The sequence below is a fragment of the Delphinus delphis genome, chromosome 2 (genome assembly GCF_949987515.2).
Source record: "Delphinus delphis chromosome 2, mDelDel1.2, whole genome shotgun sequence".
Classification (NCBI taxonomy): domain Eukaryota; kingdom Metazoa; phylum Chordata; class Mammalia; order Artiodactyla; family Delphinidae; genus Delphinus; species Delphinus delphis.
This window is the reverse complement of record NC_082684.1, coordinates 110,594,757-110,611,554: the sequence shown is the minus strand read 5'-3', so window position 1 is coordinate 110,611,554 and position 16,798 is coordinate 110,594,757. Positions and strand designations below refer to the sequence as shown.

Here is a 16,798-nt window from a genome sequence, read left to right as displayed (position 1 = left end):
CTAAGAAATTATGTTTAAGATTTTAAGGCTTTAGGAAGGAAAATGAGATGAAAATCAAGTTTCAACTGTGTCTCTGCGCTTGGGATTTTGGTGTGTGTGTGTGTGTGTGTGTGGAGTTACTTATTCTGCTCTCCAGAGGAGTCATATGTGCTCCATGCTCATGGCCTCAAAGGACAGAGAGAAGTAACCAGTGATGAAGAAATTGGTGCTTTTTTCAGAAAATAGCCAGGATTTGGGGAAAGTCCCTGGTCACGTTGCCCTGGAGAAAAAGCACCTGAGTGTGATCTCAGACCAAAGGGTATTTTCTAGGAAGTTTACACTGCCATTTATGAATTTAACCATACTGTTTTATAAGTGAGGAGACATCAGTTTAACTGCTGATTTGGAAGGAGCCACATGGCATTGGCTTTTGTTTTTATATACTGCTGTTGACAAAGCCAAGTAGAAATTGAGATGAGGAAAACACAAAACTTCCAGTTAGGGTGAGGGGACGTAGCCCTTTACACATCAGGAGCATTGGCCGCAGTGCTTTGGGAAGTTAGTTGTGCATAACTGAGCCAGGCCAGTCCCGAGGGGGCTGCCAACACCCCACAGGTCTCACTAATCTCTGTTTACCGCTGGAACTGGTTGCTACTTGCCAAGATACATATTTTCAGTTGATGGATGTAGGATAGTAAGGATGTGTCAGAAATCACATCCCCAAATAAATAAAATAAAAATCATCAACAGCCCCCCCCCCAAAAAAAAACCAAAAACCAAAAACAACCCTATCTTAGTCAGAAATGTTTTGATCAAGGAATACTTTTAAGGGGGTTGCTTAGTCAGTTGTTTTTTTTTTTAACTTTAATCACATTTTATGAAATGTAAGAAAGATTTTGGTTCTTTGGGCAAGGAAACGTGTTTGCCCATTTTTTTAATTGCTAGTAAGATTATGTAATTAAAAAATTAGGGCAAAGAAAGGAGACTTACAACTGTTCATTTATAGGAATGTCACTTTCCTAAATCTGAAGTAGACCTTTATACGTCACAGTGTATAAAGGTATACACTCTCACAGTGTGCTATTAGAATAAAATCTTAATATATTTTATTTATATAATTATAAAATACATAATACAATATAATATAATTTATTCTTTGGTGAAAGGAGCCTCTGCCTTCTGGTGTAGGGAAGATTTTTCTCTGCCAGAGTAGTAGTGTGACTAGATTAATAACAACCACAGAAAATCTTCCAAATGAAATCGAGTTGATAGTTCCATTTGTGTTTGGATTATCAAGGTGAATTTTGACTGTTCAACCATCAGTCCCCTTTAAAGAAGTGTTGAAGCCTAAATTTGCCTCAGGCATCATTTTATCACTTCCTTCCTGTATTAGCTTGACCATATGGTAGTCATGTAACAAAACCACTACTGTTTGGTCTGTTGAGCATAATTCTAAAGAAAACATGAAAAAACTTTTTCTTCAGAAAAGGAATTGCTGTTGATAGTGTGTAATTATGTTTTGGTTTGGGAAGAAATAAAAGTTAAAACAAAAACTAATTTATTAAGAATAGTTCAGTCTTATCAATTGCTGTGATGGGTAGGTGAGTGTATGTAGTATGTTTTTAAAGAAAGACTCTTCCCAAAGGCTTTATCTCATTCTCAGTAGCTCTTTCCTTTTTGTCCTGTACAGATACATCTCTTGCCTCTTTGATAATGGTCAGGATGGACTACTAGCTTTAGCTATTAATCTGTTCCCTTAAAGCTTGTCAGTTTTCTTTTCCATGTGCAAGACAGCACCACACTCGTCAAATTGTCATGAAAAAGTCAGTAGTGAAGATGGAAGTTCAGTGGACATTGAACTGGATCTTACCTTAGCTACAAACCCACACAGAAGCAGGAGAAAACCATATAACCAGGTGATGAGGGACTAGCTCAGCACAGGGTCAGAAATGACACCAGCTTCAAAATAATACTTTCTATTTAACACAAAGGGAAAGGCAAACAAAACACATGAAACCTGGAGCATGTTGTGTAAATAGTAAGGCCCAGGAATCAATTTTTCCAAATGTACTTTGTAACCACCTTGTTCTCTTCAGAAATGCCAGACACAAAAGCTGAAGATGAAATGGATTTTCTGAGTAATACCAAGGAGAGTTCAGTTTCTGAAGAGGTGGCTGTAGGAAACGTAGCTTCTACGCCGGAGGTGAAACAAGGCCCGAAGACCCAGGCGGTAAGTCTGTATGAGCACAAAGTGTGTTTAGGCTGCTCTGTTGTGTCTGATTTATGGCCTTGCTTGGGGGATTTTTTTTGATTCACAGTAGGATTTTTTTCCCTTTCTCCCTTGTTCCCTCATATACAAATGTGGACATGTTGCAGTGAAGCTTTTGCATAGCATAGTTTTAGAATGGACCCTCCTGCAGGGATCCCTTGGAGATAATAATGAAAAATGCTTTTCCTGTGAGCACAAGACTTTCCAATTTGTCATGAGGTTTAACATGTCACAAGATGGGAATTACCAGAAAAAGGGATCTATTAACCCTTCTTAAACCTGACTCTTCTTTCTTTATATAGAAACTGATAGCAAAAATGAGATTTTAACTTAAAGCTCAATACTGACTAAAATATGAAGTATGTCATTTTTAATGATGGAAAAAAAATTCACTAGGTTTTCATAATAGCTCTATTGAGACATAGTTCACATAACCGTAAAATTCACTCATTCAAGTAAAGTGCGCAGCTTAGTAGTTTTTAATATATTTACAAAGTCTTAAAACTGTCACTGCCGTCTAATTTTGTAACGTTGTCATCATGCTGAAAAGAAACCCCATGTTCATTAGCAGTTCACTACCACCCTCCTCAGCTAACGGTCACTAATCTCCTTTCTGTCTCTATGGGTTTGCCCGTTCCGGAACTTCATATAAATGCAATTATAGAATATGTGGCCTTCGGTGACTGGTTTCTTTCACTTAGTGTAATGTTTCAAGGTTCATCCATGTTGTAACATTGATCAGTATTTCATTTCTTTTTATTGCCAAGTAATATCCTGTTGTATGGATATACTACATGTTGTGCATTTGGATTATTTCTACTTTTTCGCTATTGTGAATAATAACTGCTCTGAACATTTGTGTATAAGTTTGTGTGGACATATGTTTTCATATACTTAGTAATGGGTGTGCTGACCCATATGGTAATTTTATATTTAATACTTAACTAAGTTTTCAGAAATGGTTTTCTTCAGGGTCTTGAGATTATTGTTCTTCTTGTTTAAAGCTATTAACTTGTAAAACAGAGAACTTAAACTTGTTGAGAGAAACAGGGTTCTAAGCTTTAGATTCCACACTTGTCTTAAAAAAAAGAACACCTTTTGGAAGCTGAAAAATCGAGTTACTGGCCTAAATCATATTGCCTGTCGGACAATGAACCTTCCTTGTCTAGACTTGAGGGTGCACTGTGTTTGCTCTTCAGAGGGCTAAGTATTTTTTCATAAAGTTACCCCAGTACATAAACAGAACTATACCCTCCCAAAATGTTTCAAGTGTATGGACTGTGATAAACAAGCTTCATTTTTTTGGAGTACAGTGGTAGGGAGGTGCTGACTGTTTTCACCCACCCCTTATTACAGATAGTATCCATGACTAATGCCTGGTTGGCTACTTGTACAGCAGGCACTATACAGACAAATATTGCTTTTGCCCCTGGGGAAAGAAAAGAGCACACACCCTGCATGGGTACATGTGTCTTTGTTTCCAGGAGCCCCTAAAAATGGAAAGGAACAAACTCACATCCTTGAATTCAAATGCCTCTGTTTCTTAGTCTTCCATCTGAAGTCTTGCTAATTAGTGTTCTGGAGTGCAGCCTGATGCTTGGCCATAGACCTTTTGCTTTCCCATGAGGATATCTCTGTCCTGACAGTATCTTGACTACTATAAAAAAGAAAACAAAACACTGTATTTTTAAAAGAAAGTACCTCCTCTCCTCGTCTCTTTCCTCTTCTCATTTTTCCTCCAGTTTTAGGAGTTGAGATAGGTAATATTCCTCTGGTTGGTCATCAAGCCTCATTTTACAGATAAAAGAATTACACCCTCAGAGAGTCACACGGCTAGCTCAAGGTCAGAGCCTGCTAGAATGGGAGCTTGTAGTTTGGTTCTAACCTAGGACTTGCCCAGTGGGGTGCTTTCCTCCCTGCCTCTTAACCCCAGGCTCTGTGACTGTGGGTATATTCTAAGGAGCATCAATATGTGAGGATCATGTAATTTGTCTGTTGCTAGGGGTTATCTGTGCTTTGTGTCTGCCTTCACTTAGCGTAGTTAGAGAAAGCATACGTTAATGGAATTTTTAGTTTATGAGGATTTTCAGGTCTACACAGTGGAGGGTTTTGTGTTCACGGCGTTCTCAAAGTGACGTGAAATCTGACCACTGACCTCCCCTCCCTGTTGCTCTGCCAGCCTTGCCTTACTTGCTATGGATTGAAAGGAGAAAGCATGGACACACAATTTGATCTTTCCAATGCCCCATTTTCTCTTTTTATCCCATTTAACTTTCCACATGCTATATTCATTGAGAAGTTCCCAAACGTTTTTGGTAAAGGACAGAGAGTAAATATTTTAGGGTATGTGGGACTACAGTTTCTGTAACAACTGATCAACTTTGATGTTATAGTGTGAAAGCAGCCACAGGCTGCCTGTAAACAAGAGTGTGACTGTGTTCCAATAAAACTTTATAGAAATTTGAATTTCATATCATGAAGTAATTTAATTTTTTGAATTTTTTTCAATCATTAAGAAATGTAAAATCTACTCAGGGTGTTTTTTTACGGGCTGTACAAAAACAAGCGGTGGCCTAGTGGTGGTAGTTTGTGGGCTCCTGACCTAGAGGATACTTGTGCTTCAGTGGATGAAAAGAAAGAGAAAGCAAGTAGAATTTTTTTCTTTTCTAAATTGTTTCATCTTGCCGTGAAAGCTCTGGTTACTAACCTGCACATAGGAAGGTGGAGAGTTCCGATTCTGTGTTTCTCCTGAATTTGCTTTTTGACTTAGTCTCTCCAGGGCTCAGCTTCCTTACTCTATTCGTCTTCTAGCCTTAACCTTCTGGAGTCTGGGTTTGCAGTCTGTAAAGGGTTGCTTGAGCTTGTGATTGTAGTCGAGGGTGGAGTGGCATTTGTTTAGCATTATTTAATTCGATCTTTCAGACACATGGTCAGTCTCTTTGCTGGCCTTGGGAAGAAGCCAGTCATTGCTTCATTGACTCATTGTTTCACTGAATCATCCTCTTCCAAATGTAAAACGGGAAAAAACTGTGTATCTTACGCTTTGCTACTGTCTTGAAAACCTAAAGCATAGGTTCATAAAGGAATTAGGCAGTATCAAGAATAGTGCTTGCTTATATCCTCAGAGAAAACGCATGCGTGTGTTAAATGCTACAGGTGTCTCAATACATGATATGTGGTCCTAACGGATATTTCTTCACTGAATCGAAAACTGTTCACAATTCCAGAGGCCAGGTTTTATACACAATATGGTCCATTCCCATTAGTCATTTCATCAGCATTTTTCTTTCTTTTTTTTTTGTGGTAAGCAGGCCTCTCACTGTTGTGGCCTCTCCCGTTGCGGAGCACAGGCTCCGGACGCGCAGGCTCAGCGGCCATAGCTCACGGGCCCAGTCGCTCCACGGCATGTGGGATCTTTCCGGACTGGGGCTCGAACCCACGTCCCCTGCGTCGGCAGGCAGACTCTCAACCACTGCGCCACCAGGGAAGCCCTCATCAGCATTTAGTAGTCATGGTTGTTATTAAGTATTGCCAAAGCCTTAATACTAGTTACAATTTAATATTCAACATTATCCCTTCTTATATACATTCCTGGTTTCAAGGTTCTCAGATTACCTCTTGTAGTCCTCTTTTTTTCCCCTCAGTGAGTTAATATATATCAAGTACTTAGAGCCTGACATGCAGTAAGTACCACTTAGCATTATTATTATTAATTAGTTTTATAACTTTAGATTCCAATATCCTTTTTAATTTAAGTAATTTAAGTAACCGGTGGCATATTGTGGTTCCTAAAACAATCAAGCCTCAGGTTCTGCTTCTTGAACATTGTTATAAAAGCTTCAGGAATAGCATCAAATGTTAATTTAAGTTGGGAGACATGGTGCTTGTTTTACTTCTGAGACCCTTAGAATTTGAGTGAAGCTTAAAGATTATCTGAAGTCTAATACCTTTGCTTTATAGGAGGAAAAAAATGATTTCTGGAAAGTTAAGCAACTTGCCTCATTTTACAGCTAGTTAATTCTGTATGCTAGACTAGAACCTCATTTCTGTGTCCGTAATGTCTCTGCTATACTGTGGTTTCCAGAAAAGTCATCCTGAGGGTATACTTCTGGGGAATTCAGTTCACTTGGATGGGTTTTTGCATTTTAAACAAGTACCCCTGAATGATGCATACACACCCTAAGATTCTAAAACCATTGCATTATACCCTCGTGCTTTCAGTGATAGTTGGAGAAATTCCTTTGGCTGTTTTAGGATCTAAGCTGATTCACTTTAAAATAAGTCTCATGTTCTCATTATAATTTGTTTAGCTGTAGCTAAGTACCATCAAGATGGTATTTGTCCAGAGAGTTTGCTTTTGATGTACAATTACTAATATTTTCCAATCCTGCCATTTATTTCCTAAAGAATGATATGACTGGGTGTAGAGGTGACATTCAATACTTGAGTCCAGAACAGAAAGCTTTCTGGGACCATTCACCTTGAGAATATGCTCCATGGTGACCAGGAAGGAATTCTGACTCCTACTTCCCTGACCCAGTGCTGCAAACCAGCATACTCCATGTCCTCTGTGAATCTTTTCAACACGTGGCCAAGTTCATTAGGAAGGAGCTTGCTTCCCTGGGGTATCTGTTCATTAAGGTATTTCTGTAATAGTTCCTTTTCCAGATGATCATTGCAGAAGCTCATTAGCCATATGGAGGAGTTAATTCAATAAGCCAGGTATATCTTGTCAGGATGCCCATGGTCCTAGCAGCCAAACACTCAAGAACAAATATGTTCAAGCACAACTATAAAATCCCATATGTTGAGTATTAGGTTACTGGGAAAGTCTACTCTTCATTTAACACACACTCCCCAATCAGAACCATGCTCCCTTTTAAAAAAAATAACTACATAGGGCTTCCCTGTTGGCACAGTGGTTAAGAATCCGCTTGCCAGTGCAGGCGACACGGGTTCGAGCCCTGGTCCGGGAAGATCCCACATGCCGCAGAGCAACTAAACCTCAGCGCCACGACTACTGAGTCTGTGCTCTAGAGCCCGCAAGCCACGACTACTGAAGCGCGAGCACCTAGAGCCCATGCTCCACAACAAGAGAAGCCACTGCAATGAGAAGCCTGCGCACCCCAATGAACAGTAGTCCCCGCTCGCCGCCAACTAGAGAAAGCCTGCGTGCAGCAACGAGGACCCAGCGCTGCCAAAAATAAACAGATAAATAAATAAATTTATTTTAAAAAAACCCGACACAGCCAAACGTTAAATTAACTGAATTTCCATTCTTAGTTATTTTTACAACAATATTAATATTTGTTTCTTCAAGGTTGTGGTAAGGGCAGTGTTGGACTATTTCTGGTTAAAATCTTGAATTCTCCCTGTAGTTTGATTATTTTCTGTGTTTCCTTCCTCTTGTCTCAAGGGGGCGAGCTTGCATTTCCATCCCTAGTCCAGGAATCTCTTCAAAAAAGTTTTCGTTTTGTGTGGCTTTTCACACCCTTCATGCACACCTGCCATAGGAACATATGGCAGCTCTCAGGCTATCTGGTAACTAACTGGACTGGTCGTAGCACTGATATTCAAAATGACTCATACATCCTACCCTCTTATTTAACAGTTTTCAATTTTAAAAAAGGTCTTTTTAAAAATGTCTCTGCTATCATATTTACATATATATAGTTTTGTGGTATACGTGTCATCTAGGAAAAAGCAAAGTGGCCTCTTCATGTCGCCAGTAAGTCTTCTCTGCGTATATTTGGCATGTAAGAGAACTAGCACTGCACCCACCCCCCGCTGCCAATTATCCTTTTTGGGTCCAAATCTAGAGCTAGCTTCAGTCACAGGGAAACATACTCCTCAGCTTTTTCATACAGAATTTTTGGAGATACTCTGGATGTCTCTTCTGAAATGGGGTTAACAAGAAATTCTCCAAGTGTTCTTCTAGAGAAGATAGTTGCAAAAAAGAAGTGCCTTAAAGAGCCCCAGATCACAAAGCCATAAGTGGAAAAACTACATCCTTAATGTAAAAATATCTGTAAATAATATATGTAAGAGTATAATTTAATGATCTAACTATACATTTTTTCCTTTTTTTAAAAAACTGAGGCATAGATGATGCACAATATTATATGTTTCAGCTGTTTAGCAGTGATTCACAATTTTTAAAGGTTATGTTCCATTTATAATTACTAAAAAATATTGGCTATATTCCCTCTGTTGTATAATATATCCTTGTAACTTATTTATTTTATACATAGTAGTTTGTCCCTCTTAATCCCCTGACCCTATCTTGCCCCTCCCTCCTTCTTTCTACCCACTGGTGACCACTAGTTTGTTCTTTTTATCTGTGAGTCTCTTTCTGTTTTGTTATATTCACTAGTTGGTTTTATTTTCTTAGATTCCACATATAAGCGATATCATACAGTATTTGTCTTTCTCTGTTGGACTTACTTCACTTAGCGTAATATCTTCCAAGTTCATCCATATTATTGCAAATGGCAAAAATCCATTCTTTTTTATGGCTGAGTAGTAGTATACCATTGTATATAGCTATACATTTTTCAGTGACCTTGAGGAAATTATTTAATTTCTCTGATCTCCATCTTCCCACTTGTATAATGGTTAGGTAATCTCTAATGTTTCTTCAGGTTCTTAATTTTTAACCAGTGTGTGATTCTAAAATGATAGGAATAAGTCCATGAATGTTGGGGTGTATATCTTACTGTATTGGAGTAAAAGGGCAACCGCGAAGGACATTTTAAAATCACACTTCCTTTAATGGCCAGTTCTTACTGATCACTTTTTCTTTGAACATTTTCCAGGGTGTTTTGCTCTACAGTCTTACTTTGATTAATAATCCACTTCTTTCTCTCATAGAACTGCTTAATCATAGGTCATGTGTGCATTTTGGAGGAGGCATGTGTGCCTTTTCTGCCCCCGCCTGTTGGGACAAAAGAACCAAATGTGATTCTTATCACTCTTTTGGCCCATTTGTTACACTCCTCATCTCACTTTTGTTCATTCTTATCTCATTATATTGACAGCCAAGGTTAGTAGCCAAGCACAGTGGAAAGATTATGGAGCCCAGTAAACCACAGTTTTAATCCCAATTCTGGCCCTTGATCTGCCACTTTGATCCATTTGTTTAGAGGCTCAGTTTCCTCATCTATAAATTTGGGATAATGATGCCAACTGCAAGAGTTATTTGTACTAACTAGAGTTAGTATAGTGTCCAGCATGTACTAGACGTTTTATAAGCAGTAGGGTGTAACTCTAATCTCATTTTAAACTAACTCAGAATTATCAGACCCACTCTTAAGACTCTATGGATGAATGATTTTAAATAGGTGATGGTTAAAATGATCTTGGAAGAAGTTACCAACTGTATCAGGCCATAGTGTTACTTATTTAAATTACCATGTCAGTTTGTGTTTACTGTGAAGGTGCACTGATTTATTCAGAACTTCATTCAACAAATGTTCTTGAACTCTGTGCTAGACCTTAGAAATGCTGAAATGAAAATAAGCCTGTCTCCACATTCAAATTCATATTCCAGTGGGAAGAGACAATTACTAAACCAATAAGATACAGTCTGGTAAGTGTTAAAATATATAGGCAAACTCAGGGTGGCTTATGAATAGATATATTTCAGCTAGATAAATGGTAAATTCTCCTCTCTAAGTTCCTATATACCCCCTGGGAGGAGGGACGTTTCTAAGGAATGGTGTATTATTTTTACACTGTTTACCTCAAGTGGCTTCCCAAGTTTCATTTTAAAGGAGGATTGTCTTTTGTGGGGGTGAAGATATGTACATTCCATGTCAGAAACTCAGGCTTGGGTGTAACCGTTATTTCTGCCAGTAGACTTGGAAGGGCCCCCACTGGGCGACCTCTCAGAAAAACTAGTGTATTGCTTCTGACCCCAAGTTCTATGTTCATCTTACTGACATAAACATGACTTTATGGCTACTTGTTTTCCCCTCTTAAGAGAAGAAGCTTCCATAGTAGAAAAACTAAAAGAAAAATATCATTTGATCTGTGGAGAAAGGCTTAGGTCCTTCTCAGTGATGCACATAATTGGGACATTTATAGATTTCTCAGATTTTGATTGTGTATTTTAAGAAGATGCCTTGCTGGTTGGCCACCATAAGAGTAAAGGTGCACGCTGTATATGGAATTGTTTATCCAGAAAAGGTTTCAGGGGTACTGATTTCTGATATTTTGGGCCCATTAGGCTGCTCAACTTCGTGATGTAGTCTGTGGCTTTGATTTCCTTTATTCATTCATTTAGTAAACTTTAAATGAATACCTTTCCCTCTCAAGGTATTGCATCAAATATGTAGGGAAGTAAAAAAGAGGTTAGATATTGTCTTTGTCCCCAGTTTAGTTAAATAAAGAAAGCACATACAGGCATAATCACAGTCTGTGGCTGCAGTATGTGAGATATGCCATAGGTGCCTTTAAGGTGCTCTAGAAGTTCACAGAGAGATGAATTCTTCCTGAGAAGTGCTTGTCTGAAATGTAGTGATGTTTCCTTGGTGATAACCTTGTTGTAACACACATGGTATAAATATTCATTAGAAAGTAGGGATAGGTTCAGGGAACCTTTGGTGTGCTCTCCAGCTTTATAGTTCTTTATTGCTTTCACAATGTACTTGGCCCTTCAAAGATCCAAGAATTGCCAGAAATGCCCCAATTTCAGTTTAGGAAACTGAAAAGTAACATTTACCAAAAGAAGCATAAAGAATGGAAGTATTTGGTAATATGTGAACCATGTAGGAATTAAAAAGAGTAGTACCTCTGTTTAAATATTTCCATTCAGCCAGTATAAATCTGCATTCCCTCCTTGCCTCTTTCATGCAGTGATATAGCCATTTTGCTTCCATTCTGAGAACCCCCAAAGCCCCATCCCTCCTTGTGGAACCGAAGAATTGTGACATGGTCTTAAGTCATTGCCACGTGTGTAGTCTTCAATAGAAAGTTAGTTGATAATGAAGATACTTTCCATAAAGTTCAGAACAGAAAATACTCTTAGGAGCACAATTAAAATATCTTTGAGTTTAAGTCTTACTCAGAAGTCACAGTAAGCCAAATATTTTTTATATTGATCTTCCTTATCTCTGTAGCAGTTGGCATTCTGTCCTGAGTCATTAGAATTGAAATGTATTTAAGAGTTTTGAAAGCCTAGTCATTATGCAGTTGGAATTTGGGGTCGAACCGAAGTATAAGAATGAAATAGATTTTTTGTGTTTGGTTCCTGGATTTGTATTGAATGTAGTTGCAGAAGATGATTTCTGGAACAGTTTGAAGTACTTATAACAAGAATAATTAGGTTAAGTGTATAGCTCCCCAAAGTGGACACTGTGGAAAGTGTTTATTTGAATGTCTAAATTTGACTCGGAACTTTCATTCATGCGAGATATACAGTAGTCCCCCCTTATCCACGGGGCATGTGTTCCCAGACCCCTGTAGACGCCTGAAACCTTGGATAGTGCCAAATCCTATATAGACTGTTTTTTCATATACATACATACATATCTGTGAAAAAGTTTAATTTATGAATTAGGCACAGTAAGAGATTAACAATAATAATAAAATGGAACAGTTATAACTATACTGTAATAAAAGTTATGTGAATGTGATCTTTCTCTCAGAATACCTTAAATCTGTAATGTCTTTTCCATCTTAACTAAACACGCACGGTACGCATAATTTTTGCAGTTTGAGGTGCTATGGTAAAAATAGCACTATTTTCTTTATCCTTTTTCACAATTTCACAGAAAATTCCTCCTTACCATAGATCTTAGCAACCTCAGCATACGATTTTCCCCCCCTTCCCTATTAAGTCTAGAACTGTCATCTTTCACTTAAAAGATGCACTTTACATCTGTGGTAGATCCAAAATGCCAGCATCACTACTCCTGTGATTTGGGACCATTATTAAATAAAATAAGGGTTAGTTGAACACCACACTGTGTACTGACATAGTCAGTCTGATAACCAAAACAGTTACTAAGTGACTAATGGGCAGGATATGCCAGACAAAGGAACGACTCACGTCCCAGGTGGGGCAGAGAGAGATGATGCGAGATTACGTCAGGCTACACAGAATGGTGCACAACTAAAAACATATGAATTGTTTACTTCTGGAATTTTCCATTTAATATTTTCTGACTATGGTTGAGCACAGGTAACTAAAATCATGGAAATTAAAACCTCAGATGAGGGGGGACTACTGTATACATACACATGTGTGTGTTTCTTCTACTACATAGAACATGAGATACTTTTCGAGCATCACAGCATCTGGGAAATTTTGCTCTACTCCTTTCCTGAAGCAGTAGTACAACAACAAAAAAAAAAAAATGGAGAGGGGGATAAATCGTGAAAAAGTAAGACTTACTTTCTTGCTCGGAGTCTCCTTGAAGAAAGATAGACCAGTAGAAAAAGGTACTTGAGTTGGAGATACCTCACCACCCCTTTGGTTTGTTTGCACAAATGGAATGGGATCATAAGATTCGTAGTGGGACCATTTAAAGCTCTTTTCTGCTCCCATGCAGTCCTGGCCTGAGGAACAGGGGCGGGAGCTTCGAGACTAGGGTGGCGCGAAAGCCGTGTGGAGGACAGGCTCTTGGTGATCCAGCCAGCCATCAGGGCTGTGCCACTGAGGTGGGGGAGCCAACTTCAGGACACTGGTCCACAAGAGACCTCCCAGCTCCACGTAATATCAAACGGCGAAATCATCTCCCAGAGATCTCCATCTGAACGCCAAGACCCAGCTTCACTCAATGACCAGCAAGCTCCAGTGCTAGACACCCCATGCCAAACAACTAGCAAGACAGGAACAAAACCCCATCCATTAGCACAGAGGCTTCCTAAAATCATAAGGCCACAGACACCCCAAAACACACCACCAGACATGGACCTGCCCACCAGAAAGACAAGATCCAGCCTCATCCACCAGAACACAGGCACTAGTCCCCTCCACCAGGAAGCCTACACAACCCACTGAACCAACCTTAGCCACTGGGGACAGACACCAAAAACAACGGGAACTACGAACCTGCAGCCTGCAAAAAGGAGAACCCAAACACAGTAAGATAAGCAAAATGAGAAGACAGAAAAACACACAGCAGATGAAGGAGCAAGATAAAAACCCACTAGACCTAACAAATGAGGAGGAAATAGGCAGTCTACCTGAAAAAGAATTCAGAATAATGATAGTAAAGATGATCCCAAATCTTGGAAATAGAATAGACAAAATGCAAGAAACATTTAACAAGGACCTAGAAGAACTAAAGATGAAAAAAACAACAATGAACAACACAATAAATGAAATTAAAAATACTCTAGATGGGATCAATAGCAGAAAAACTGAGGCAGAAGAACAGATAAGTGACCTGGAAGATAAAATGTGGAAATAACTACTGCAGAGCAGAATAAAGAAAAAAGAATGAACAGAACTGAGGACAGTCTCAGAGACCTCTGGGACAACATTAAATGCACCAACATTCGAATTATAGGGGTTCCAGAAGAAGAAGAGAAAAAGAAAGGGACTGAGATAATATTTAAAGAGATTATAGTTGAAAACTTCCCTAATATGGGAAAGGAAATAGTTAATTAAGTCCAGGAAGCACAGAGAGTCCCATAAAAGATAAATCCAAGGAGAAACACTCCAAGACACATATTAATCAAACTATCAAAAATTAAGTACAAAGAACAAGTATTAAAAGCAGCAAGGGAAAAACAACAAATAACGCATAAGGTAACCCCCATAAGGTTAACAGCTGATCTTTCAGCAGAAACTCTGCAAGCCAGAAGGGAGTGGCAGGACATATTTAAAGTGATGAAGGAGAAAAACCTACAACCAAGATTACTCTACCCAGCAAGGATCTCATTCAGATTTGACAGAGAAATTATAACCATTCCAGAAAGCAATGCTAAGAGAATTCAGCACCTCCAAACCAGCTTTACAACAAATGCTAAAGGAACTTCTCTAGACAGGAAACACAAGAGAAGGAAAAGACCTACAATAATAAACCCAAAACAATTAAGAAAATGGTAATAGGAACATACATATCGATAATTACCTTAAATGTAAATGGATTAAATGCTCCAACCAAAAGACATAGATTGGCTGAATGGATACAAAAACAAGGCCCGTATATATGCTGTCTGCAAGAGACCCACTTCAGACCGAGGGACACATACAGACTGAAAGTGAGGGGATGTGAGAAGATATTAGATGCAAATGGAAATCAAAAGAAAGCTGGAGGGCTTCCCTGGTGGCGCAGTGGTTGAGAGTCCGCTTGCCGATGCAGGGAACTCGGGTTCATGCCCTGGTCCAGGAAGATCCCACATGCCGCAGAGCGGCTAGGCCCGTGAGCCATGGCCGCTGAGCCTGCGCCTCTGGAGCCTGTGCTCCAGGGCCACAATGGGAGCGGCCACAACAGTGAGAGGCCCACGTACCGCAAAAAAAAAAAATTAAAATTAAAAAAAAAATGGAAAGCTGGAGGAGCAATTCTCATATCAGACAAAATAGACTTTAAAACAAAGACTATTACAAGAGAGAGGCAAAGAAGGACACTACATAATGATCAAGGGATTAATCCAAGAAGAAGATATAACAGTTGTAAATATTTATGCATCCAACACAGCACCACAATACATAAGGCAAATGCTAACAGCCATAAAACGGGAAATTGACAGTAACACAATCGTAGTAGGCGACTTTAATACCCCACGTTCACCAATGGACAGATCATCCAAGATGAAAATGAATAAGGAAACAAGCTTTAAATGATACATTAAACAAGATGGACTTAATTGATATTTATAGGACATTCCATCCAAAAACAACAGAATACACATTCTTCTCAAGTGCTCATGGAACATTCTCCAGGATAGATCATATCTTGGGTCACAGATCAAGCCTTGGTAAATTAAAGAAAATTGAAATCGTATCAACTATCTTTTCCAACCACAACGCTATGAGACTAGATATTAATTACAGGAAAAAATCTGTAAGAAATACAAACACATGGAGGCTAAACAACACACTACTTAATAACCAAGAGATCACTGAAGAAATCAAAGAGGAAATCAAAAAATACCTAGAAACAAATGACAATGAAAACATAATGACCCAAAACCTATGGGATACAGCAAAAGCAATTCTAAGAGGGAAGTTTATAGCAGTACAATCCTACCTTAAGAAACATCTCAAATAAACAACCTAACCTTACTCCTAAAGCAATTAGAGAAAGAAGAACAAAAAAACCCCCAACGTTAGCAGAAGGAAAGAAATGAGAAAGATCAGATCAGAAATAAATGAAAAAGAAATGAAGGAAACGATAGCAAAGATCAATAAAACTAAAGGCTGGTTCTTTGAGAACATAAACAAAATTGATAAACTATTAGCCAGACTTACCAAGAAAAAAAGGGAGAAGACCCAAATCAATAGAATTAGAAATGAAAAAGGAAAAGTAACAACTGACACTGCAGAAATAAAAAGGATCATGAGAGATTACTGCAAGCAACTCTATGCCAATAAAATGGACAACCTGGAAGAAATGGACAAATTCTTGGAAATGCACAACCTTCCAAGACTGAACCAGGAAGAAATAGAGAATATAAACAGACCAATCACAAGCACTGAAATTGAAACTGTGATTAAAAATCTTCCAGCAAACAAAAGCCCAGGACCAGAGGGCTTCACAGGCGAATTCTATCAAACATTTAGAGAAGAGCTAATACCTATCCTTCTCAAACTCTTCCAAAATATAGCAGAGGGAGGAACACTCCCAAACTCATTCTACGAGGCCACCATCACTCTGATACCAAAAGCAGACAAGGATGTCACAAAGAAAGAAAACTACAGGCCAATATCACTGATGAACATAGATGCAAAAATCCTCAACAAAATACTAGCAAACAGAATCCAACAGCACGTTAAAAGCATCATACACCATGATCAAGTGGGGTTTATTCCAGGAATGCAAGGATTCTTCAATATACGCAAAACAATCAATGTGATAAACCATGTTAACAAATTGAAGGAGAAAAACCATATGATCATCTCAATAGATGCAGAGAAAGCTTTTGACAAAATTCAACACCCATTTATGATAAAAACCCTGCAGAAAGTAGGCATAGAGGGAACTTTCCTCAACATAATAAAGGCCATATATGACAAACCCGCAGCCAACATCGTCCTCAATGGTGAAACACTGAAAGCATTTCCACTAAGATCAGGAGCAAGTCAAGGTTGCCCATTCTCACCACTATTATTCAACATAGTTTTGGAAGTTTTAGCCACAGCAGTCAGAGAAGAAAAAGAAATAAAAGGAATCCAAATCGGAAGAGAAGAAGTAAAGCTGTCACTGTTTGCAGGTGACATGATACTATACATAGAGACTCCTAAAGATGCTACCAGAAAACTACTAGAGCTAATCAATGAATTTGGTAAAGTAGCAGGATACAAAATTAATGCACAGAAATCTCTTGCATTACTCTATACTAATGATGAAAAATGTGAAAGTGAAATTAAGAAAACAC

The 16,798-nt window shown here is 38.7% G+C and overlaps 1 protein-coding gene across 9 annotated transcripts in view; it reads left to right on the top strand.

Annotated features, from left to right (window-relative positions):
• The window catches only part of AKAP13 (A-kinase anchoring protein 13), a 337,951-nt gene that overhangs the window by 186,032 nt on the left and 135,121 nt on the right, over positions 1-16,798 (top strand). For all 9 annotated transcript variants that reach the window (XM_060005469.1, XM_060005473.1, XM_060005472.1 and 6 more), the window contains one exon: positions 2,076-2,209. In XM_060005469.1, coding sequence (XP_059861452.1) covers positions 2,076-2,209 — 134 coding nt within the window. The remainder of the gene's footprint in view (positions 1-2,075; positions 2,210-16,798) is intronic.